At 33.9% G+C, this 27,207-nt stretch overlaps 1 protein-coding gene across 3 annotated transcripts in view; it reads left to right on the top strand.

Moving 5' to 3' along the window:
- Window positions 1–26,241, top strand: part of SCAMP1 (secretory carrier membrane protein 1) — a 97,935-nt gene extending 71,694 nt beyond the window's left edge. For all 3 annotated transcript variants that reach the window (XM_064481822.1, XM_031447035.2, XM_064481811.1), the window contains exons 7-9: window positions 8,574–8,675; window positions 9,980–10,097; window positions 22,897–26,241. In XM_064481822.1, the coding sequence (XP_064337892.1) occupies window positions 8,574–8,675; window positions 9,980–10,097; window positions 22,897–23,061 (385 nt within the window). In that variant the 3' untranslated portion in view covers window positions 23,062–26,241. The remainder of the gene's footprint in view (window positions 1–8,573; window positions 8,676–9,979; window positions 10,098–22,896) is intronic.
- The last annotated feature ends 966 nt before the right edge of the window (window positions 26,242–27,207 follow it).

The raw sequence follows: 27,207 nt of genomic DNA on the forward strand, positions 1-27,207 counted from the left end.
GTCATCTTCTCTTTATTCATGTTATCTACCTTTTTGACTGGAATCATGAACATATTAATAATAGTTATGTTAGTGGATGGAGGGACCACTAAATTAGGAAGCCCACCAAGTGTGGCTTCTTGCCTCCAGCTGTGAGAGAATTCGCACAGCAGAGACGGGGACAGAGCGAAACTGCTTTTTTTCTCAAAAGAGGAAAAGGACGGAAAGTGCTTGAGGAGGGAGAAGGAAAGAAAAGCACTTGAGCAAGGAAAAGGCGCTTGAGCAGGGAGCTGTCAGCCAAGATGGCTGGTAGAGACAGCTCTGGCCCAGGTCCATCCATGTGGACTTTTACTGGAGGCTTCTTCCATCATGTCCTCCCTTTGGGTGTGATAGAGCCATTCAGTCCTTGTTCGAGTTTTTCAGTCCTTATATGGTCTGTTTTGGTTGTTATAGCAGTCGTCAGCTGTCATGGCGCTGGTGGGTGGGTCACTTAGCATGCTAATACATTACAATGGGCTTATAATGAGGCTCAGGGTGCACCATCTTGGACTGGGTTCTAACCAGTTGTTTTTTCTCTGCAGCTGCTTCTTGAGACTTAGATAAAAGTAAATGGTTTCTAGTCAAGAGAGGGGCAGGGGTATGATCCTGGGGGCAACAGCCTTGGTAACAAAAAGAAAAATTGCTTTTAACCAGAATGTCTGCAATCTGGTGGACCCAGCATCCTCCCCCCAAAAAATGTCTCCAAAGATTCTGTTCAGCCATGAAAGTTTTAAAGGGAAATGAAGGAATAATCTCAGTTAATCATTGAGATAGGTGGTCAGAGTCATCGCCATCCCCCAATGCTAGCAGGCTTGTCCTAATCAAGTGCTTGAGCCTGCTCTTCTATGACTTAGGGAGGCCTGGGAGACTTCAGCTTGTCTGGAAACAAGAGGCAGGCATTCGAGGGGGTGGCCATAGGATCCTGCTCCCTTTGAGTATTTTACATTTCTTATCTTACAGTGCTAAAATGTGAGTTATGCCTAGTTCTATCTGAGTCAGTTTCTTCTGATTGCTTTGTCTTGTCAGTTTTTTTTTCTTGTTTTTTTTTTTTTCCATGCCTTATAATTTCTTGTTCAAAGCTGGGCGTTTTTTTGAAGATAATATAGACAGTATTTATGGAAATGGACATGCCTTTTCTGTTGCTAGTTTTTCAGTGTGTCTTTGTGTGGGCGGGGGTGGGGAGTGAGGGGTATGTCAGGCAATCCACTGTTAATAAGTAAACTGTTCTTTGGGACAGAAGGCAAAAGGCAAGATTTCTGATGAAATATATTCTAGTTGTGTCAGAACTCAAGCTGTATTATTGTTTAGTATTCTCTGTTGACAAAAGTGTTTTAGAGTTACATTTGTAGGAAAAAATATACATTGTTAAGTTGTTTTGGTAAGAGCATAGCCTTATATAATATGATGAAAACAGTTTAACTGTGACCTCAGATCTCTGATGTTGACTTCTGTTTTGCTTTAAATTAATTTTGTTATTTAAACATAATTTGAAAATGGTTGGCTATTGGCTGACTTTAGCTGTTTTAAAGTTCATTTCAAATTGAATGACAATTCACATATGAGATTTTAGTTGTCACTCAAGAAAATCTTTGACTAATCAAGTAAAAGTTTCTGTAAATTTTGGGTTTTATTTTCTTATTAGCTGCAAAATACTATTTTGTCTATTGTATCATTTCTGAGTCTTTCTAGAAGGGAGTATTTTAAAGAACCTGAATTACTACAAATGACAAGAAAATTCAGAATCTTCATACAAGAAAGACTACACTGAGCATTTGGGATTAATTCAATTTGGATAGTGGTATTCTATTGATTATTAATTAGCTTTCTTGGACAAGATAGAACTGAAATAACATCCTGGAGATAGTTCTATCACATGGTTCAAAATATCAGCTTTGCAGATACATAGACAGATCTCAACATTTCTGTTACTAGCCCAGTTTTTGGATCACTTAATCTCTCCAAATCTGTTTATTCGTCAGTAAAATGGAGTCAATATTAGTGCCTACCTCATGGGGATAATGTAAGCATTAAATGGGTAATGCATGTGTTTGCCATGGTTCCTCACATGTAATGTTGAACACGCTAGCTGTTGTTACAAAATATGGAGTCATTTAAGTATAGAAGGTCCAGAGGTTGAACCCAGGTTGTGGACCAGGTGTAAAATTGTCCAAGATCAAAATTTCATTACATGCGAACTTTTTATTATGCCCCTCTGCTTTTAGTGGAACACAGCTGAAAGAAAACAAGGTCTAGGGTCTCTTCCATCCCAGTCCTAAGATTTTTCATTTAGGCTAGTGAGTGATTTTAATAGGTTTTATGCCTCCATTATGAATCGAAAAATCTATGAGTCCACTTCCTAAGAAAAATATACACATGCAAAATTTTATGCACAATTTGGGTGGGTTCATGGTGCTGCCTTTTAAAGCCTACCTATGGGACCTCTGTTCTTGGAGAAAGCATTGAATCTGGCACAAAATTATTAGAGGGAAAATGGGGCTGTCTAGATAGTCTTGCATCTCAAAGTAACTAAGACAAGGAAAGCAGCTGTATTTCCTAGGCTCCTTTTATATCATCTGCATCATCAAGAATTTCATGTATTACTTGATTCTGATAGTAATGAAGTTACCAGCCATGTCCCAGAGATTTTTCAAGATCTTACTAGAAGCCACATGTTCCTTCTGTAAGCAGAATACTACTTCTGTGAGCAAAACTGTTTGCAGTGCAGTGTTGTACTCGTGTAATAGAGGTATCAGCAAGTAATATTGTACATTGTTCCCTATGTGCATATACATCCCCTGCTAAGCACTTTACATGTATTATTTCATCCATATAGAGGTAGATTCCACTGTTACTCCCAATTTGCAAATTAAAAAAATCTCAGGTTTAGGCCTAAATTTTCCTTTAAGTTACACAACTTTAACTGGGAGTTGGGATTCAAACCCAAGTTTGACTATAAAGCTATATTGCTGAGTTATCAAAGGTAAAATGTTATCAAAGGTAAAATGTTTAGTACTTTAGCTAAGTTGTACCCATTTATTGCGGTTAAATGTAAAATTTCTGTTTGCCCTTTTGAAATAATGAAAAGCTTGTCTTCCCTGTTTCCCCAAACTGTAGTTCTAATTAATATCTGATATTGTATGTAATGTGAAATAAGCTTTATAAAGTTCATATGAATCTATTTTCTGAGATTTTCAGTAATATATTAGGGAAGAACTTTTTTATGAAGGGTGTGCTGTAACTTGGCAGTATGTTATTTGAAGACATTAAACCGAAAACAAATGGCTTATTCGAGATTAAGTTTTGCAATAGGCTGGAAGGGCCAGGATGGCAAGCAGTGGGAAACTTTTATAACTTAGTTATTTATTCTGATGAAGAAATAGATTATTTAGTTGAATTTATTATGAATAAATATTAATAATACCACAGATACTTCACTGTAAACTGAGGCAGATTACAATATAAGACTGCTTAGCTTAAATTAATTGATAGTGTTTTTCTAGCTATAGTTTTAGTTTTTCTTCTTTGGCTTAAAATGACTATGCATAAACTGGGTTATTTAAATAGTCTGCTTCCTAATCTCTTTCTGCATACAAGACCCATCACATTTGGTTTTGGATGCCAATAAATGTTGTTTACACTCCCAATGATGTTTTTTCTCCTAGACATTTTTCTGATTCTGGCTCTGATACAGCCTTCCACTGGGGATTGAGGAGGGGCGTGGGTATCTGGCCCTTTAAGAGCTTCACAGCCTTACCTGGCTCTTTCCTGAAGCAACTCAAATGAATTTGATATTCATTTGATGATTGTATTGTTCAAGTTTGTTAATTACACTTTACAGAACTTTATACTACTTAGTATATGAGAAATTATTTATACTTAATATGATTTCTTGCACTGTGACTACCTCAGTTTTTTGCATATAAATCTTTAATACATTTTAGGCTTTTGGCAGGGAATGCAACGCCATACTGTAAAATTTGTTTTTACAGGGAAGTCAGATTCATTTTTTTATACTATTGTGGTATGAAGAACTGTATTTCCAGTGATTGCTTGTATAGTTAAAAATGAGGCAACCTTTAAAAAATTTGAATTTGACTGATTTTATGTTTGTTATAATTTGGACAGATAAGAGACTAGATAGAAGAAGATTTATGCATTCTTGGGGGGAAGAGTCAGATAGTTCAGTAAGTGCTGGCATATGGAGTTTATATCTCAGAGAAATTTGAAGTGTTTTAAAATGATTATACTAACATGGTAAGTATACAATGAAATGAGTTTTACTGTCTTGTCTTGAAACAGAAATGTTGGTTGATCAAATAAGGCAAAGTCTTTAGCCTCCTTAAAGACTAAAAGTAGAAAAAAAAAGTTTCAAAGACTTTGAGGTTTCCATTTTATCAATTTAGTATACTGACTGTGCATTTATATGTACTAATTGTACATGTAAAGGAGAAAGGCGAACCAATTTTTACATCCCTCAATTTGTATCTGAAACCAGTATTTTAGAAGAATTTTCCTAGTAAGGCCACTTAATTTTTTTTTTTACAGATTTTTTTGTGGGGGAGGTAATTTGGTTTATTTAATAACTTTTTTTTTTAATGGAAGCACTGGGGACTGAACTCGGAACCTTGTGCATGCTAATCACATGCTATACCACTGAGCTATACCCTCCCCCCAGGCTGCTTAATTTTTAAAATATATTCTTTACCCTCTAATAGGTTTCTGAGAGGTTATTATTAGGCATTTTCAGATTCTAGACTGTATCTGTGGGTTTGGAACTAAGTAGAAAGATCCCCCTGGTAACTGAAATAGCTGTTGTAAAGCCTTTAGACATTATTCTATTTATGAAGCCCTTATTCAGAGTATATATAACATATAATTTTCACCATTCTGTTAGTCTGTTTTCTTGGTACACACAAAATAAAGAAAAAAGGTTAACAAAAAAGAAGAAAATATTAAGTTACAGTCTTTATTTTCTACCAGAGGGATGGGGAAGTAGAAATATATTTTAGATGTATTTACTTCATAACAGAAAAAAAACTATTAAAAGTGATATTTATTTACCTAATGAGTCTGGAGAGATGAAGCATACATGGGGTTTCTATTTAGTATTAACTTAAAAAGTATTTTATATTGTGGGCTTTGTTGTCATTGCTTTTTTTGTTGGTGTTTGGTAATTTTTCTAAGTGTTATGGTCATTAAGCAAGTACCAACTTTGGCATAATATATTACCGATAGAAATACTCTAAAGGTAGAACTATTTAATTTAAATCTGATTGATATAGAAAATACTATTCATGAACCATTATAATCTGCTTTTTTGCTCTTTGGAGTAATGACTGATTCTAGGGCTGGGATAGGGAAAATACAAGATGACTGGAGATCAAGTGCTTAAGCAAACAAATTCTGAAAAACTAAAGCTGGAACAATTTGAGCAACAAAATAATCACAGTGTTTAATTTTAACATAAAGAATAAAATAAATATCTATGAGTCCATACTGATATAAACAAATGATTAATAAATAAAGCAGAAGGGACAGATCTTCCTTACAGAACACTTCCAAATAATAATTGTGGATTCTACTCCATCTAAGAGGTGGAGCTTAACTCTCCTCTGTGTGAGAGTAGAATGGACTTAGTGACTGATCTTAAAAGCTGAGTACATGTTTGCCAGGCTGAAAAGAGGACTGTGTCGGGCATTTTAGGCAGAGTAAAATTAAAAGTAGAGATAGCAAGATACATTCTTCCAGTTTAGAGCAGCTGGAAGAGAGGTTGAATATATGTATTATGAAGAGATGTATATGCTGTGTTACATTATTTAGACTAACTTCATCTTGTAGTTAGTGGTTTTCAAATATTAGAAGATACAAGAATCACCTAGGGAGCTTCCCTGTAAAAACAGTTTTACACTATGACATAGAGGAGGTGGATCTTGAAATGATAGACCGAGAAGCACTCTAGATCAGAGAAGTGACAGAAGTAGAAGTGAGTAATAGTCTGGAAGCCAAGGTCAAAGAGTTTAAGAAGGGTATTCAGTGTCAAACGTCATTTAAAAAAAAAAAAAGTAAAAAGACTTGAGAAATTTGCTTTGGACTTGCCCATGACTTTGAAATACCTCTGAAGGAGAATGTGAGGATAAGCCAAGTTGCAGTGGATTGAGAAGTGAACGAGAAGAGGAAGGTAGAAGAAATCGGAGGTAGAATCCTCCTTTGAGACTTCTGTTATTGATGGGAAGGAAGGAGATAGAGTGTGCATATGTTTACACACTGAAAGGAAGAACCTAGCAGAAGAGGTAAAGACATGTTAGGAGAGAGAATAAGTAGGTAGGGTGCCCCAGAGGAAATAGAATATAAGGAACTATTTCTTATGCGAGTGTTAATTTTGAGAGGAGAGAGTCTGCCTTCTCACCGATAAGCAGTTAGGAATATTGGTGGTACATACAAACATAGAAAGTCATTGTGGAGAACAGGAAATTGAGGAGGCATATTCTTACGGCTTCTGTTTTCCTCTCTGATGAAGGAAACAATTTAATGCGGTGACTAAGTTGAAATGTTAAGGACCTTGGAAAAAATGTGTTGGAATAGTGGCTGTGATGAACAGAAATGGAGTAAACTTAGGACAGTTGAAAATCTTGCCAAACAAATCAAATTCAATGGTATATTTAAAGATACTATGTCACGATCAAGTGAGTGGAGCTTATTCTGGCAATTTAAGGTTGGTTTAACATTAGAAAATTAGTTATTGTTATTCACCATATTACAAACTAAAATGGAAAAACCATATGATTATCTTAATTGATGCAGAAAAAGCATTTGACAAAATCCAACAATTACTTTCATAATAAAAGCACTCAATAAACTTAGAATAAAAGGTAACTTTCTCAACTTGCTAAAGGTTATCTGTGAAAAACTATAACTAATAACTAACATCTTAAGGGTAAAAGACAAAAGTATTCTACATATGATCAAGAACAAGATAAGAATATTCATTCTCACCACTTCTATTCAACTTGTAATGGAAGCTCTAGCCAATATAAACAGGCAAGAAAACCGAGTAAGAGGCATCAAATTAGAAAGGAAGAAGTAAAACTGTCTTTATCCACAGATTACATAATCATCAATGTAGAAAATATAAATGGAGACATATGCCTTGTTAATGGATCGGGAGACTCAATATTATTATTATGTAATTTCTCTCAAAATGAATCAATGGATGCAATGGAATCCCAATAAAAATCCCTGTAGGTTGGTTTATAGAAATGAACCAGGTGATTCTAAAAGGTATATAGAAATATAATAGCCTAGAATGGCCAAAACAACTTTAAAAAGGGCAACAAGGTTGGAAGATTAACACTAACTAATTTGAAGACTTATTAGAATACTCCAATAATCATAATAATGTGATACATAAAGCAATGGAACAGAATAGAGTGTCCAAAAATAAACCCACCCATATGTAGATTACTGATTTTTTAGAAAAGTACAAAGGTAATGCAATGCAAGAAGGGCAATCTTTTAAGAAATGATGCTGGAATAATTGCGTATCCATATGCAAAAAAGAAACTTTAACCATACCTTGCACTACATTTTAAAAATTAACTAAAAAAGGAACATAGTCTTAAATGTAAAGCCAAAAGATATAAAAATTCTAGAGAAAAACAGGAATAAAATTTTTGTGTCCTTGGCTTTGGAAAAGATTTCTTAGATACAACAATAAAATCAAGCTCCATAAAAGAACAATTGGTAAATTAGAGTTCATGAAAAGGCAAAACTTCCTTTCTTTAAAAGACACTCTTAAAAGAATGAGAAGACAAGCCACAGTCTGGGAGAAACATGCAACAAAGTGAGTGATCTGAAAATAATTGTGCTGAATGAAAGAAGGCAGACAAGAAAAAAGTATATACTGTGTGATCCCATTTAAATAAAACTAAAATATGAAACAGTAGTGACAGCAGTGGGGAGGGAGGGATTAATCAAGTGCACAAGGAAATTTTGCGATATGGTCACTATTTTGATTAGAGAAAGTTCACAGTTAAATACTTATGTCAGCTCTTACTGAATTGTATATTACAAGTATTTGGTTTATTGTATGTTAATTATAATTCAGTTATGCTATTTAATTAAAAATAAAAAGAAAACAAAATTTTTCTTTCGTCAGGATGTTTTGTGGTGTAGTTTGAAAGGACAAAGTGAGGTTGGAATAATATCATCTAGTATTTGGATAATGGGTTCACCTACATTATTATGTTATATTAATTTGAAGTCTCAGTTGCCATTGGTAGTTTGTTTATTTTTGGGGGAAGGAGAGGTAATGAGGTTAATTTGCTTATTAGTTTTGGGGTTTTTTTTTTAATGGAAGTACTGTGGATTGAACCTAAGACCTCGTGCGTGCTAATTACATGCTCTACCACTGAGCTATGCCCTCCTCCCAGCCACTGGTATTTTAAAAGGTGTTTTTTAGTGTTTGAATATCAATCTGCATGCAAATGTAAAGGTATCGAGAAAAATGACATTTTTCCCTTTCTTTTTCTCTCTGCTCCCTTTCTTTTTAAAAACAGGAGTGACAGTTCATTCAGATTCTTTGTGTTCTTTTTCGTCTATATTTGTCAGTTTGCTGTACATGTACTCCAAGCTGCAGGATTTCATAATTGGGGTAACTGGTAAGTCATTTACTTTCATCACTCCATTTATAATCTGTTCTCTGGTATCTTTATACAGTTTTTGGCTTCCTAAAACTATTTAACATAGAAAAGCCAAACTAGCAAAAGTAAACAAATAATAAAAATGCAGTTAAGGAATTTCCTAAGGAATAACCTTTGGACAAGCCATCTATTTGAAAATTATGTTCCTATTTTTAAGAACAGTATATTGTATCTAGTTTAAATAAAATGTGTAGATAATTGGCGCTAAGAGGAAGAGTAAAAGGAGATTGAGGAGTGGTCTGATAGGAGGGCCAAGGATTGCTGAAGGGGGAGAAAAGAACTTGAAGGGATTTAAGGAAAAGGGTACCTATTATGTGTAAAGCACTGTTTTAGGCATACAAACATATGTTCATACACACACATGCACGTCTTTGAAAAGTACAGTAAGCTGCACGCACATTTTTTAGCCATTCTGATATGTGTGTAGTGATACTTCACTGTAGTTTTAATATTTATTTCCCTAATCATAATGATTTACATCTTTTCATGTGCTTATTCGCCATCCTTATATCCTCTTGGTGAAATGTTTCTTCATGTCTTTGCCCATTTTCTAATTGAAATTTATTTATTCACATATTTATTTATTTAAAGTCTGTACAATTGTGTAGTTTGAATTGTTATTTTATTTTATTTATTTATTTTACTTTTTTATTGTGTAATAGTTATTTTACAATGTTGTGTCAAATTCTAGTGTAGAGCACAATTTTTCAGTCATACGTGAACATGTATATATTCATTGTCACATTTTTATTTCGCTATGAGCTACCACAAGATCTTGTATATTTTTCCCTGTGCTATACAGTATAATCTTGTTTACCTATTCTACATTTTAAAATCCCATTGCTGTTGACGCTAACCCTTTGAATATGTGGTTTGTAAATATTTTCTTACATAATTAAGCAAAATTTAAAAACTAATCGTGAAATCATTGGCATAAAAAAGTATAAAATCTGGTAGTACACATTCAAGGCTTGAATTTGGTGTTTGACTTGAATTTAGACTATGCTGTTCATTACCTATATGACCTTGGGCAAGTTACGGAGTATTTCTGTGACCCAGTTTGTCACCTGTAAAATAGCGATTAAAAATGGCATGTATTTTATGGGGTTGTTGTGAGAATTAAATGAGTTAATACATACAAAGAACTTGAAAGTTGCCTGGCCCATAAGTGCTGACTGAATATGTATTAGTTGTTATGCTATTGTTTAAAAGCATGCATTAATTTAGTTGCCTACTTTTACTTTATTTTTTTAATTTCATAGTGGTTGGATTTCATCCCTTACTGGTCTCAACCAGAGTATTCCTGTTGGAATCATGATGATAATCATAGCAGCACTTTTCACAGCATCAGCAGTCATCTCACTAGTTATGTTTAAAAAGGTAAGTGAAATTTTATATCTGTAAATTTTCTAGTGAACCTGATGTTCGGTTCTCATTTTCCCATTTTGCTCTTAATTTAGTGTAACCTCAATCCATTTTGTTGTTGTTCTTATGCAAGTTTGCTCCCTGAGAATTACTTTTTGCAATTAAAAGTTACATATAGATAAGTTTTAGAAAATTGCATCACATTTTAAACCCCTTGTAAGAAGGGAATATTTTTAAGTCCTGTTAACTGAAAGAGTCTTTCATGAATTGAAGAGTTTAACTCATTTTTTAAATTTGTATTTTTTATATATTCTGATTTCTTTTTTTGAATATGAAGCATATTAGCGTGATTAATAAATAGAAGTAAAACTATTGTGTGGTGTGTGCATTTTATTTGTATTTAAAATTTAAAGACACTAAATTATTTAAGAGTGTAAAGTGAGCTGGTGACAGATTCAGGCTAAATTATGGCGTGTATTTTGTCTTTAGTGACTGCCCAATTATCTTAGCCTTACAGTTGGCCTTCCACGTCTGAGCAACTATAGTTTGAAAATATTAGGAAAGTTCCAGGAAGTTTCAAAAAGCAAAACTTGAATTTGTCACACACTGGCAACTATTTACATAGCATTTACATTATATTTACAAGTATTTGTATAACATTTACATTGTATTAGGTATTGTAAGTAATCTAGAGATGATTTCAAGTATATGTTTGCGGGTGGATGTGCTTAGGTTATGTGCAAATACCATGCCATTTTATATAAGGGAATTGAACATCCTAAGATTTTGGTATCTATGGGAGTAGGGGTGAGGGGGGTTGTGGAACCAATACCCCACGGATACTGAAGGTCGACTGTACTTCTTCCTGTAAAATTTCCATGGCTGTTGTCACAGCCTTAAAAAAAAAAATCATTACTTAGGGTAGGAAAGAAATCAATGTTTTTATTTGTTTATATAAAATTTTATTGTGTCTGGAGTATGTATTTTGGATATTCTACATGTGGTCCAACATGATATTGAAACCCTGGGAATAGCACCTATGCTTTAAAATGATACTTTTTTTTGTGGGTCTCACATTAAAGAAGTTTTTTTTTTTTTTTTTTTTTTTTTTCCGTTTTTTCCTTCACTTTTTAAAAATTGAAGTAACAGTCAGTTACAATGTGTCAGTTTCTGGTGTACAGCACAGTGTCCAAATCATGCATATACATACATATATTTTCATATTCTTAGACAATAAGTTCTTAAAACATTTTTTTTTCTTTTCTTTATTTTTTACTGTCTGGTAACTTGAGAATAGGTATCAACAATGCATTTAAATAACTCCCTGTATTTAAGAAGACTTCAGACTCTTGAAATATTTCACTTGTACATTTGTCTTTAATCCTTCTTATAACTTTATGAAGCCCAGGCTATGTTCTCTCCATATTTTGCTACTCATTTTCTCTCTTAAGCACTTTTACTTCTTTTGTGGATCTACACACACGTAACTATTGAAACTCAGCTTTCTAAAGTTACTAAATCCTATAGCCTTTTTTCCATTTTCCTCCTCCTTGAACTCCAGCCTTCTACACTACAGGTGGCTTCTCTTCCTCAGCCTTTGTAGTTGTGTTCTGATTCTCCTGCCTCTGAGGCTAGTCTTTCTCCTTAAGTAAAGGCCTTCTTAAATGCAGTCAGCTCCCTGCTCTTTGTGCTCTACAGTCTTTTTCCTTGGGAATTTTCAACCTCCTTCATTGTTTCACTTTCTTCCTTACTTGAATGACCTAGAGTCTTGGAGTGGAAAGACATAATGCTTTACCCAAGCAGTTGCATCTTCAGGTGCCTGTCTACATCTCATGTGATTGGTATCATCATCCCCCACTAACGCATCATAAACTCATTCTCTTCTCAGAACTAGCACTCCTTCCAGAAGTTCTGCTTCATATTCAAGAAACATTTAGTAAGACCACATATTGTATGAGTCCATTTATATGAAGTGTTCGAAATAGGCAATAGAGACAAAAAGTAGATTCATGCTTGCCTATAGCTGGGGGTGGGGTGGAGGGTGACTGCAGATGGTTATAGAATTTCTTTTTAGGGGGTGATGAAAATGTTCTAAAATTAGGTTGTACATAGATACAAACACACACACACACATAAATACACATATATTCACAGCACTATGAATATACTTAAAACCATTGAATTATACACTTCACAAGGGAAAATTGTAGAATACAAAAATTTATCTCAGTGAAGCTGTTTTTTAAAAAAAGGAAGTTTATTAAATACCTGTTATAAACGAGTGGGTCTCGGTACTTGCTTGTGTGGTTCCATGTAACATTTATGCCAGCACTTTGACTGCTTCTGTCAGTGCCTCCATTACTTTTTTAGTCACTTTCCTAGATATTTTCTTAGTGTCTTTTCCATCTTTCTCTTCCTTTCCATTCCCAACTTCAGCTAATCCAGAAATTTTTTTTTTTTTTTACAGGTCACTCATATCCCACCCCTAGTTCTTTCAGTCCGTTTTGTGTATAGTTACTGTATTAATCTAAAAAACCCCAAACAAACCCAGTCCTCTGAAGATTTTTGAAGTGGACTTCGGGTTGGGACATGGGATTGTGGTGGTTGTGGTAGTAGGGCTGGGGGTGACTTTTCACAACTCCCATATCCAGACTTTCTACTCACTCAAAATGTACTACTCAGTTTCTTTAAATATACCATGTACATTCCTTTATCCCAGTTTTTCTTCGTGCTCTGCTTCTTAACCTCTGGGTTGCTTCATCTCTGCCAGGTAAGGCTTACAAATACTCTTCTAAGACCTAGTTTGCCTCTCCCTGCCTGTCCTACAGATCTTTCGCATTCCCCATGTCTTAGGGATTAAGTTGTACCTTTTGACTACCTTCATCCAGTTCCCCATATTCCCGACCCCTTGCCTCTTATAACCACAAATCTGATGTCTTTTTTTAATAAGGATCTGTCTGTTTTTAAATAATTGACCTACAATGCTATGTTAGTTTTTGGTGCAAAACATAGTGACTTGATATTTCTTTACATTTCAAAATGATCACCATGATAAGTCTAGTTAGTTACCATCTGCCACCATAAAAGATGATATATTTTTATAGATTTTATTACCCATACTTTACATGTTTTTTTGTTTTTGTTTTTTCTTTTAAAAGTCCTTTGTGGGTATGTAGCCGTAGTTTATAACCACTAGGGGTCAGGTTTTTCATAAACAGTTAATGTCCTCTGGAAGTTATCTGTACACACTATTTTGGCTCTAGAATAGTAGCTTTTTCAGTAGGCTATTCTGTGTCTCCAGCACCAGCTAAACCATGCTCTGTGGTATATATTTATTTCAGTTACAATGAATACAGTTTTGAGAATTTTGTTGGCATTCTGAAGTCTTGCATACTTCGTGGAGTTAGATAATCATTGGTGTTGAAAGTGCCCAGTATAAGTGGTATAGTATCTTTGTTCCCCCCATAGTGTCATCATATAATCCAAATTTAAAATAATTGAAATGCAAGAATATCTGTCTTTTGTAACTCTTCATAGATAAAGGAATAGTTTAATCCTTACTATCTGCAGATAGATTTTTAAAATTTTCTTTTAGTTTATTTCCAAACAGTATTTTTTTTTAATAGGCTCATCTTTTTATAGTAAACTATTAGAAAGAATTGAATAATAGTTTTGGGCTAAAGGGAGATTTATAAATGGGTCAAATAACAAATGAATGCGTTACTGGAGACTGTGTATCAGGGGAATCCAAATTTTTCCCTTTCTTTGAATTGGTATAAGAGCTAGAATAACATGAGTATGGATGAGATAAATAGATAATACATAATTTGTATTTCCTTTCAGACCTAGTTTGAATGGTTATTTTTTCCATAAAGTTTTAGAAATTGTTTGGACTTTGTGTGTCCACGTTAACAAAATAATTATTAATAGTGATTTTTTACATTTCAAGAGAATTTTAGGAAAAAGTTATTTCACTTCTTTAAAAAAGTTTTTTTTAAGTGCTTTAAAATTTTTTTATATGCCAAAATAACTATTCGGCAAATACTTTTTTATTTTGTGTGAGAGTATAGAATTGAGGTGTATGATCTAGAATAATGACAAGGCTCATTTATTAGTTAAATTGGTGTTTTACAGTAAATGCTTTGTGAAGATATCCTATTATATATAAAGCAATAGTCTTCTTAGATTAAAAGTGAATTTTACTTTCTTTGAAAGCATTATTGTTCACACTCCCCCCACCCCCTTTTGCTTTATTCTGGCTCTAGGACAGAATGCTGATAATTTTATTATCCTATTTTTCTGTGGTCACAAATAGACATGCTGCTTTTCCCTCTGATTCATCCAGCACTATAGTCTTTCCTGATTAGGAATCAGTTTCAGATGATTCACATCGCCTATTAAATGCTGATCCACATGCTTGTTATCTTTATCCAGGGGACACAGAATAGGTACAATAATACTTTTGAATCTCTAGAAAAATTGGCACTCTGAGCAGGTACTTTATATCTTGTCATTAGTTGGTATCCTTACTACATTCACTTTTTTTATTGACCAAATTTTAATTTTGTTATCCTTTCCTGTATGTACTAGACTAGTTACTTAGTAGAGCCGAAGTGTAGGTTAATACAGCTAAATAGATGTGAATTATTTTTACCTAGGCATCTTCAAATTTGGTAGATCTTCTTGTTTATACTGCTGTACATATGATACTTTTACCCAAATCATCTTTATATGTATATTTTAACAGCTTTAATGAGATGTAACTCATAGATCATGCAGTTTACCCATTTAAGTGTACAATTTAATGTTTTTAATAAATTACATTATTTTTATAAATTATGGCAAAATATATAAAACATTAAATTTTCCATTTTAACCATTTAAAGTGCACAATTTGTTTTTATTTTTAATTTTTGATTGATGTATAGTCAGTTACAGTATAAATTTCTGGTGTACAGCATGTTTCAGTCATGCATACACATACATGTATTCCTTTTTATATTTTTTTTCATTATAGTTACTACAAGATATTGAATGTAGTTCCCTGTGCTATACAGAAGAAATTTATTTTTTAATCTATTTTATATATAGTAGTTAATCGTTGTAAATCTCAAACTCCCAATTTTTACCTTCCCCCCCTTCCCCCTAGTAACTATAAATTTGTTTACTGTGTCTGTGAGTCTGTTTAAGTGTACAATTTAGTGGCATTAATTGCATTTACAGTGTTGTATAACCATCACCACCATTTCCATTTTTCATCATCCAGCAGAAACTCTGCAGTCATTAACCAGTAACTTCCATTTCCCTCTACCTCTAGTGCCTGGTGACCTCTAATCTACTTTCTGTCTAATGAATTTGCTATTATAGTTATTTCATATAATTAGAACCATTAAATATTTTCCTTTTGTATCTGGCTTATTTCACTTAGCTTAAAATTCTTAAGGTTCATCCATGTTGTAGCATGTGTCAGAATTTCATTCTTTTTTATGGCCGAGTAGTAGTCCACTGTATGCATATATTACATGTATTACATGTGTTTATTAATTTGTTGATGGACACTTGGGTTGTTTCCACCTTTTTCTATTCTGAATAATGCTACTAAGAATATTAGTGTACAAGTATCCCTCTGAGTCTCTGCTTTCAGTTCTTTTGGGTATATAAGAGAATGGCTTGGTGTTCGTGACAGTTCTGAGTTCAGCTTTTTGAGGAACCACCAAACTGTTTTCTGCAGTGCCTGCACTGTTTTACATTCCTGCCAGCAATGTGCAGGGGCTCCAGTTTCTCCACATCCTCACTAGCACTTACTTTCCATTTTCTGATTATAGCCATCCTAGTAGGTGTGAAGTAGTATGTTCACTTTTTAAACTATTAACCTCTAAGGTTATTGCAAACTAAGGATTTTACTTTGTAACACAGGTATAGTCTGCTAGAGTAGTAGTGAATTTATTTGGTAACTTTTTTTCTTTAATAGTGAGGATAATTTGAGGCCATTTGTTTAATCTCTAGCAGGTATAGAAACAAATAACTGTTCAGTGGCTTCTACCACAAGTTACTATGTCTTCTAGGGGATATAACAATGAGTGGAAATTATGCTTCCTCTCAAGGAACTAAAAAAGCATGTGGTGTCTAAAACATGTAGATAAACCCTACAAAAGAAGAATCAGAATATATATCATTAGAAGTATGAGGAGTGTTCACAAAAGGGAGAGCCACAGCTAGTTTCAGCAGAAAGGCGACAGCAATATTTCAGATAGGTCCCGAAGGGTGAGTGGGATTTCAATAATGTGAATGTAGACTGGTAGTTCAAGAGGCTACAGAAGGGACATCTGACCCAGATCGATGGCAGTGGAGGTTTCTAGGAAATGTTTAACTGAAAAAATTAGGCTTAGAGATCCAGACTTTCTAAAATAAATAAATAAACAACCAAACAAACAAAACCCCCTCAAAAACTAGAATAAATATTTCAAAAACTCATTTTGGTATGACAAGGATCTTAAAAGCATGATTTCATTTTTCCTTCAGTTTTATTGAGATATAATTGACATACAGCACTGTGTAAGCTTATGGTGTACAGAATAATGATTTGACTTAAATAAGTCATGAAATGATTACCACATTAAGTTTAGTGAACATCCATCATTCTATCTAAATACAAAATGAAAGAAATAGAAAAAAATTTTTGCTTGTGATGAGAACACTCAGGATTTCCTTTCTTGACAACTTTTGTGTATAATATACTGCATTGGTAATTATATTTTTCATGTTGTGCATCACATATGTGTTTCTAATTTATCTTATAACTGGGAGTTTGTGCCTTTTGCCTACCTGTATCCAATTCCCCCTCCCTCTATCCCTTTGCCTCTCATAACCACAAATCTGATCTCTTTTTCTATGAGTGTGTTTGTTTTTGAAGTATAATTGACCTACCACACTGTGTTAGTTCCTGGTACACAACATAGTGGTTTGATATTTTTAGACATTTCAAAATGATTACCATTATAAGTCTAGTTGACATTTGTCACCATTCAAAGATACTATATAATTATTAACTATATTTCCCACACTGTACATTTCATACCTATGACTCATTTATTTTGCAACTGGAATTTTACAATCTTAATCTCCCTCAGTTGTATCTCTCCTACCCCCACCACCTTCCCCTCTTGCAAGCACCTGTTTGATCTTAGTACCTATGATTCTATTTCTGTTTAGTTACATTTGTTCATTTGTTTTGTTCTTTCAGTTCCACATACAAGTGAAATCATACATTTATCTTTCTCCATGTCTTAGTTCACATATTATAATACCTCTAGGTTCATCTATATTGTCACAAATGTCAAGATTTTTTTTCTTCTATGGCTGAGTAATATTTCATTGTGTGTGTGTGTGTGTGTGTATGTATCTATCACATCTTTTTTCTCCATCTATCCATGTGCGCTTAGGTTGCTTCCATATCTCAGCTGTTGTAAATAATGCTGCAGTTAACAGCATTCCATATATCCTTTTGAACTGGAGTGTTTTTGTGTTCTTTGGATAAATAACCTAGGAGTGGGAATGCTGGTTCCTTTGGCAGTTTTATTTTTAATCTAGTGGGGAATCTCCATACTGTCCTCCACAGTGGCTGCTCCATTTACATTCCCACCAAGAGTGTATGAAGGTTCCTTCTCCTCGTTATCACTAGCGCTTGTTATTTGTTTTTTTTTTATAGTAGCCATTCTGACAGGTATGAGGGGATATTTTCACTGTGGTTTTGATTTGCATTTCCCTGATGATTAGTGATGCTGAACATCTTTCCATGTGCCTTTTGGCCATCTGTTCATCTTCTTTGGAAAATGCTTATTTGGGTCCTCTGCCCATTTAAAATTATGTTGTTTGTTTTTTTGATGTTGAATTTTATGAGTTCTTTGTATATTTTGGATATTAACCCTTTTTTGGATGTGTCATTTGTAAATATCTTTTCTCATTCAGTAGGCTGCCTTTTCATTTTGTTGATGGTTTACTTCACTGTGCAAAAGCTTTTTAGTTTGGTGTAATTCTGTTTATTTTTGCTTTTGTTCCCCTTGCCTGAGGAGATACATCCAGAAAATATTGCTGAGACTGATGTCAAAGAGCTTACTCCCTGTGTTTTATTCTAGAAGTTTTATAGTTCTAGACTTACATTTAAGCCTTTAATCCATTTTAAACTTATTTGGTATATGGTATGAAAGAGTACTCCATTTTGATTCTTTCACATGCAGCTGTCCAGTTTTCCCAGCACCATTTAGTGAAGAGGCTGTTTGCCCCCCCATTATATATTCTTGCCTCTTTTGTCATAGATTAATTGTCTGTTTAAGTGTGGGTTCTTTTCTTTGCTCTCTAGTCTGTTCCACTGAGCCATGGATCTGCTTTTGTGCCAGTACCAGACTGTTTTGATAACTGTAACTTTGTAATGCAGTTTGAAATCAGGGAGTGTGATACTTCCAGCTTTGTTGTTCTTTCTCAAGATTGTTTTTATCTATTCTGTAGGGCCTTTTGTGTTTATGTACAAATTTCAGAATTATTCTTTTATAGGTCTGTGGAAAAGAAAATGCCATTGCTATTTTGATGGGGATTGCATTGAATCTGTAGATTGTCTTGGATAGTATGGTTATTTAAACAATATTACTCTTCAGTTCCAATGTATTTTTCCATCTGTGTGTCATCTTCAGTTTCTTTAATCGGTGTCTTAAAGTTTTCCAAGCACAGGTCTTTTACCTCCTTAGTTGGATTTATTCCTAGGTATTATATTCTTTATGTGATTGTAACTGGGATTTTTTTCTTAATTTCTCTTTCTGATAGTTCATTGTTAGTGCATAGAAACACAACAGATTTCTGTATATTAATTTTGTACCCTGCAACTTTATCAGATTCATTGATGAGTTTTAGTTGTATTTTGGTAACATCCTTAGGATTTTCTATGTATAGTATCATGTCATCTGCAGTGACAGTTTTACTTCTTTCTTTTTAATTTGGATGCCTTTACTTTTCTTTTTGTTGGTTGAGTTGCTGTGGTTAGGACTTCCAATACTATGTTAAATAAAAGTGGTGAGAGTGGGTATCCTCCTTTTGTTCCTAATCTTAGAGGAAATGCTTTCAGCTTTTCACTGTTGAGTATGATTTTGGCTGTGGGCTTGTCATATGTGGCCTTTGTTGCAATGAGGTATGTTCCCTCTGTACCCACTTTGTGGAGGGTTCTTATTATTAATGGATACTGAATTTTGTCAAAAGCTTTTTCTACATCAATTGAGATGGCAATAGTTTTATTCTTCAGTTTGTTAACGTGTGTATCACATTGATCAATTTGCAGATATTGGAAAAATCTTTCCATCCCTGGGATAAATCTTACATAATTGTGATGTATGATCCTTTTAATGTATTGTTGGATTCAGTTTGCTAATATTTTATTGAGGATTTTTGTATCCATGTTTATCAGTGATGTTGGCCTCTAATTTTCTTTTTTTTGTGCTATCTTTGTGTGGTCTTGGTATCAGGGTCACGTTGACCTCATGGAGTGAGTTTGGAAGCGTTCTTCCTCAGAACGCTTTCTCTGAGTTTTTTGGAATAGTTGAGAAGGATTGGTGTTAACTCTTCTTTAAATGTTGGTGGAATTCACCTGTACAGACATCTGGTCCTAGACTTTCGTTTGTTGGGAGACTTTTTGTTATTGATTTAATTTCATTCCTGGTACTCAGTCTGTTCATATTTTCTATTTCTTCCTGATTCAGTCTTGGAAGACTGTACATTTCTAGGAATTTATTTGTTTCTTTTAGGTTGTCCATTTTATAGGCATATAATTGTTCATAATAATCTCTTATGATCTTTTGTATATTCTGTGGTGTTGGTTGTCACTTCTCTCTTCATTTCTGATTTTAGTGATCTGAAGCCCTCTTTTTTGCCTTTTTAAAAAAAATATTTTAAGGGGTAGGTATTTAGGTTTACTTATTTCTTTCTTTTTAGAGGAGGTACTGGGAATTGAACCCAGGACCCTTGTGTATGCTAAGCATGCACTCTATCACTTGAGCTATACCTCTCCCCAAAACAGATACCTTAAAGTCTATTTTTAGATGATAAGGTATGGAAAATAAATTTTTTAAGTCCAATTTCTACATAATGATAAAGGAAGGATTACTTGCATACAACTACTAAAAATGATTTGATGATGAAAGTAAAATTAACAATTTTAAATAGGGGGGGAGGGTATAGCTCAAGTGGTAGAGTGCATGCTTTAGCATGCCCGAGGTCCTGGGTTCAATCCCCACCCAGTACCTCCTCCAAATAGGAATAAGTAAAAATAAACCTAATTACCTCCCCCTCATAAAAACAAACAAAAAAATTAAAAACAATTTAAAATAGTGACAGTGGCTAGATAAGATAAAATTACCTATAACCTTACACAGCAGAAAAAAATACATATCTGAATAAGCAATCTGGAAGGGAACTGGCTGAAATCAAACTAATAGCATAAAATATGATGTCAAAACCAGTAAATATGGTAGGGATGGGTAAAATGCAGGGTTGTTAAAATGTGTTCAAACCTAAGAAATCAGCAACTTAAAAATAATCACTTATATACAGATTGCATATATAAACCTCATGGTAACAACAAACCAAAAATCTATAAAAGACTCACAAATGAAAAATAGAAAGGAATCTAAACATAACACTAAAGATAGTCATCAAATCACGAGGGAAAACAATAGAAGAAGAAGGTAACAAAAAAAAAGAACTGCAAAACAGCTTGCAGTATTTGAGTGTTGTGCACTGAATGTGAATGTTAGTCTTTTCCCTCTAGGTGGCTCTCTGGGTCTGCATAGATCTAGACTGTGAAATGTGCTATTTCTACCTTTATTTTGCCTCTCTTCTCTGTGGGGCTATGAATTACGTTTTAAGTAATTGAACTGTGAAGCTTATGAATATATAACATCAGCCACACAATTTAATACAAGTTTTAAAGCAAATTAATACAATGTTTGTTAATTACATGCCCATGAATTTGGGGGGAAAGGAGGAGAGACAGAGAAGTTAACTTGTAATTACTGGCACTGTGACTGGGTCTCATAAATAAAGATTTATTAGATTTCTATCATACCTTCATTCTAGGATCTAATTGTATGTACTCATTGTGAGATAAATTTCTTGAACAAAGGAGTAGTAACTTACCTGTATGTTTAATTTTTTATAAAAAACTTAGTTTGGAAAGGGAATAAAAATAGTTCTATACTTATGATAGTGCTGTGGTACTAAAAGAAAGAATTCTAGGGTTTACCAGAATATGTACTTGTCAATGCTCTTTTTCTCCCTGACCCTTTAATACTTTGGCCCATAGTAAAATGGTATTTGCTTTTGCCACTTTATCAGAAGAACTTGGGGCTGGTACCCCTTCTTATTCCCTGACAGCGCTTCATTCCTTAACTACTTTCTTCCCTTGGCATCTGTGAAAAGGTCCTTGGTTTTTCTCATTCCCCCCAATCATTTCTTGTTGTGGGGACCTCTTAAATATTGGTGTCTTAATAGGCTATGGTACTCAGCTCTCTTCTCTGTCTGCTCTGTGTTCATGGACAATTTCATCTATGCCAGAGTTGTAGGTACCATTTATGTGCCAGTGATTTCCAAGTCCGTGCCCCTAGCCCATTCCTCTGAAGCTTCAAACCAAAATTTTACCTGTTTGCTGCGGCAGACTTAGAATAGGTATTCAGTAAACATTTATACAGTGTGTGAATGTTTAGAACTGAGTGTCTCTCCTCCCAGACCAACCCATCCTTTCTGTTCTCTGTCTTCTTGAAACAACTCATCAGTATCCAAGCTTGACTTGAAAGTATTTGACTCCTCCTTTTCCTCACTCCACGATTTCCAGTTCCTATCTGTCTAGGTTTGGGGAAAGAGCTGACTTTGGTGCACTGCCCTCATCCCCCAAACCTGCTTTGATAACAGTCCAGTCAGGCTTCTAATTTAGACGTAATCACACTGCAGTGTAATTACAAGTTCACTTTTCTGTCTCTTCCTCCCTCTCCCCAAGTGTGTAGACATGTGATAAATATTTGTTCTAATTTGCCTTTTATTGCTTCCTTTCTCAAATTGTATTAAGTTGGTTAGCTGATGTTATATATTGACGTGCTTGATAGTTTAGGCATCTTAAAACATATGCTAATAGAGTATTTTTGAACCCTACTCATAAAAATCCACAATTTGAGTGATGAATCATTATGGACAGATAGTTCTCAGAAGTGTTTCTTCATAAATCCTTCAGGACTTGACCATACACAAAAAGTTTAAATAGTATACGGAGTGAATAGCAGAAGTATCTTTAAGGGCATACATATTGCTTGGCATGTTAAAAGATAAAATGGTACTATTTGATAGAATAGGGCCAGTGGCGTAGATATAAGTAACGTATTATTTTCTTTTATTTGTCTAAGGTAGTAAATTAGTGTATTAAAATCAGAATGTCTCTGGTCATGTTTAAACCATTCTTTTGTAGGTTGTAGTATATTAATTAGGAATAGTGGAAAACATAGCTTTTTGCATTTGGTTAAGAAGTTGTTTTTTTTATTACTTTTGGTTTGGCATACACATAATTATCTCTTCAGCTTTGAAGATAAAAAGGAAAAATCTGTTAAGAAAAGAGTTACATAGAGTATTGTGTGCCAATGTGGTGGCTGATGTCCATGGTCTTAGGAGTCATGCCTAGAATCTGGTCCTTTTATCTCTGTATTACTGTTGAGAATAATTGAAGAGCTGTTGATAATGAACGTGTAGGTTACCCCTGATCTTCTCCCACTTTTCTGTGCCCCTGTAGGTACATGGACTGTATCGCACAACAGGTGCTAGTTTTGAGAAGGCCCAGCAAGAGTTTGCAACAGGTGTGATGTCCAACAAAACTGTCCAGACCGCAGCTGCAAACGCAGCTTCATCTGCAGCAACGAGTGCAGCTCAGAATGCTTTCAAGGGTAACCAGATTTAGAGAATCTTCCATCCATACACTGTTACCTTTTGACTGTACTTTTTTCTCCGGTTACTGTATTCTATAAATATTTTTTTGTTCAAAACACACAGTACACACAGCACGTATATTCCCTAATCACTTGTGCATGGGCTAAAACCAGAAAAACTTCCTTGTCTTATTATTTACCTAACTGTTTCTTAATATTTCAGTGCCCCTTGCAGAAAAAAACATTACATGCTAAATAAATATTCTCCATATTTTTGGGGGGATAAATGTTCAGCGAATTATTTCAGTGGTGACACACTGAAATTAACATGGCACTCATGATTAAAAATGCAATTAGTACTTTGCTGCAGTCATTCTTTCAAGAATCTTAGACATAAGGATTATACATTGGAGCCGTAAAGCAATGCTTCGCTCTTTTTTCCTTATTTATATTGAAAGAAATAGGACTTCAGAGACTTCCGGATTTTTTAAATTGGCTTGCTTTTAGCAGTTTCAGTCACCAGTGAGGAGCCTGTGTGCATAGTAGATATGTAAATTATCTTTTTATTTTCTTTTTTTTAGAGTAGGCGATATTTTGATTATCAGTCTCTGATCTTGCATGGGCACCATGTTTCTTAAGAGAATTAGTATTTTGGGTTATGCACTGCCTGTGGTGATAGGATTGGGGAGTTGTTTATAGAATCAATAGAATCAAAGAAGTGATTTCCTGTAATAGTTTCTTTTAAATAAAAATTTATTCGGGTGCAATGTGAGCATATAATATTGCAGTGCATTATCCAAGAGAAAAGGTAGATAATTATGGCATAGAATGTAGTGATGATACCTTTTTTTTTAAGTTTTCAGTATTCATATCATAGTAAAATATTATTCTATGAAAACTTTGGTATACTCTCGTGGCTACCCTTTTTAATTGAACTGAGAATGTGTTTGGCAGCTCTTTTTTGGGGTATGTGTGTGTAATTTTTAATAGAGGTATTAAAGTCTAGCCTAACTCCATGTCCAAAAAGAACATTACAGTATTTAAGGAATTTTTCTTTTAGCCTCTCATCTCTAGTTGGCATTAAAAATAGAAAGACCCTGGCACTTCACATATATTTGAATCCCTAATGCACTTCACTCTTCAAGTTTTTGAGACAGACTGAATACATCAGAATTTTTTAGTAATAGAAAAAATAAAACATTTCACTTGCACCAAGCAAGAAGATACAAACAGTTGAATGCATTAATTATGAATATAATCACATTAAAGTTATACTATGTGGCACAGGAATTCATTCTTATAGTATACTTGGGTTGAAACTTTGAATCACTTTTAATACTGATTAAATGACTCAAAGACGCTTGTAAAGTCACGATACTGTGTTCAAGGAGTCATTAGCCAACCTAAGATTGCAGAATAATAGGTAGTGATTTATTAGACTTTATTTTAAGTAAGGGTAGTCTTTTGGATTATATTATTTGAGACCAAAAAATCATCTGGGCATAAGTGGTTAAATCGCTTTTATTCTTTCCCCCCAAATCTGGAGTTAAAATGAGTATCATGCTGTGGATGGGATTGTGAGTTCTCACCATTTATGAAAGAAGCTTTGTGTGATACTGGATAACACAGATCCATCCAGATGGTGTTTACATTTGATTTATTTGGGACTTTATTGACGTAATATACTTAGAATTTATTTCTTTTATTCTGATGAAAATAGGATTCAGAATATGAATTTAAAGCTGTTTTTATTAATATTTCTGATCAGTGATAATCTCCACCTACTTTCACAACCAAATAAGCCAGTTCAAGTTTTTCAGAGTCTATAATCTTACTGCAAATCTGTTTTGTCAGTGTGCTTCATTGAGTGTGGATTTTACAGACATTCAAAACATTAACCACATAACACAGAGAACTTATGTCCATCATGAGTTTATATCTTAAGTCGATAGCTTTATCATAGAGACTTCTGAAAAGTACTGAGATTCTTTCCTTCAAGAATTATGAATGCTTCTCTCTATTCTTTGGATGTCCTGTATTATTAAACATCAAAGAATGATTACCACCAACAGTACCCTTTTTGTGTGGATGGGGGAAATTGTTTTAAATTCCAGTTATTTGGATTAATACAAGCTTATGAGATAAATTGTTTTTAAAAACATAAATGTGCATTAAAATGATGGCACTGCTTAACAGTTTAATAAAGAGGGATTTTAAATTCTTACATTCTCTATTCTCTTAATAGTAATTATTAGTAAATAGTCACATTTGCACTTAGCAAACGATTGGCATTTGTTAATGTTTAATACTTAATATTAGCATCACCCAGTATTGTAATCATGAAATGGCCTTCACATTGTAAGGCTCCATGTCATTTTTCAGTTTGTGATACTAAGTTTTGGCTACTTTATTTCAAACTGAAGTTTGAACACTGGAAAATTGTCGCTCAGTGGTTTGTAATTTGGGACTTGGATTATTTATCTAGGGATGTTTGTATATTTTGTCATTTAGTAATATTGCGCTGCCATTGTGGTGACTCATGGTTCTATATAAATGCTCTCCATCTGTCCCTCTAATGTTGCATGTTTTCAGTGGTTTGGAAGTTTTGTATATTTATTGTATTAACACAGAGTGTCATAGAATAAAATGCTGTTTACTGGATGTTTGTTCGTACAATTTTAAATGCTGTATGAGCACTTCAGAGGCAGAAATTATGCTGAGGGCTTAAACATATATAGAAATTTCACATTTGATTTTTTAAAAATAATCTATGTATAATTCATCATGTGCTACTAGACAAAATAAATAATATAAAAGAATTAAAAATTCTCAGCGACATAAGATGACAATTTTTTCTGTTTCATTAGACCTTAGTAGGTAGTGGAACATGAGCTTCACTCATTAAATATTTTGACCACTTTAAGGTCAAAATACATGAATTGTCGAGAAGTTAGAGAGATTCAGAATGGAAAACTTGTGGCCCAGATTTCTCCTTGTGGGATACCTCTGTACTAGTATTGATTAGATTGGACTTGTGTTCTGTTTCCTAACCTCACTCACTACCTGTTGTTTTATGTACTGATGAAGGTACCTATTTGCCTATTGTTGGATTTTTCACTTGGTTATCTAAAGAGGACATAAAAATATAGTCTAATAATGTTCATGGTAAATCTTATTTGAGAAATGCATGTTAAATTAAAATGGGAACAGCACTTCCAGTTTTCTGGGTGTTACCTAAAAAAAAAAAGTGAGTTTGGATTTTCACTGTTTGTATCTCCTATACATCGTGTCGAGATAATGTATGGTTTGCATTGTAGAGGGAATTTATGTTAAATTAAGTTTCTTAGTTGTTTCTGTAAATCGTTTGTAGTAGCATAATGCTTTTATAGATAGTGCTTTATCTTCTGAAAATGCTGACGTTAGCATCTAATTTTATATCTTTATTGGTAAAATCTGTCTTTAGACTGTTTCTGCACAGAATTTGTTAGTTTTTTGTACAGTTTTCCCTTGTTAGAATTACCGTGGCTGTCACACACACTTCACTGTATCTCCTTCCACTTTTTCCTTAAGGTAAATGTTAAGAGGAATTTGTTGATTCCATGTGGTTAAGAATTTTAGAGGTAAAATCAGAGTGGTTAATGTAAAAATAATTGAGGATGGTTAAAAATAAAAAATACTTTATTCTGATAGCTTTTTAAGTACCATAGTATAAATTTATTTAGAATAGAATAATATGTTTTAAAATGTTAGAGTTGTTTTCAATTCTTGTTTATTAAACTAAAAAGTTGTATCTCAATGGTCAAATACTATGGAAAGTAAAATAGTTCTACTGGAATCTCAGGGTACATTTTACAAACCAGCATGCTTTTTATAAGGATGGATATTTTTAAACCTTATTTTAAGGGTTTATAACAGTATATAGAAAACAGGAAAGGAATCTATAGAAAATTTCTAAGCCAGGCATTGCCACTAATCCCCAGATAAACAGGTATCTTTATTTTGAAGACTATAGGAAAAGAGGGAAAGGCTCTCTAGTGTTCTTACCGTTCCTATGGGTTTCATAGTTAGAATTTAATTTTGTGGTTTTGGTAAGACAGAGCCTTCAACTTGGAGAATTTTCATTAGCACTGTTCTTTTTTTCAAATGGCAAGGGACATGGGAGCCATTATGTAGCAATG

The sequence above is a fragment of the Camelus dromedarius genome, chromosome 3, assembly GCF_036321535.1.
Source record: "Camelus dromedarius isolate mCamDro1 chromosome 3, mCamDro1.pat, whole genome shotgun sequence".
Classification (NCBI taxonomy): Eukaryota; Metazoa; Chordata; class Mammalia; order Artiodactyla; family Camelidae; genus Camelus; species Camelus dromedarius.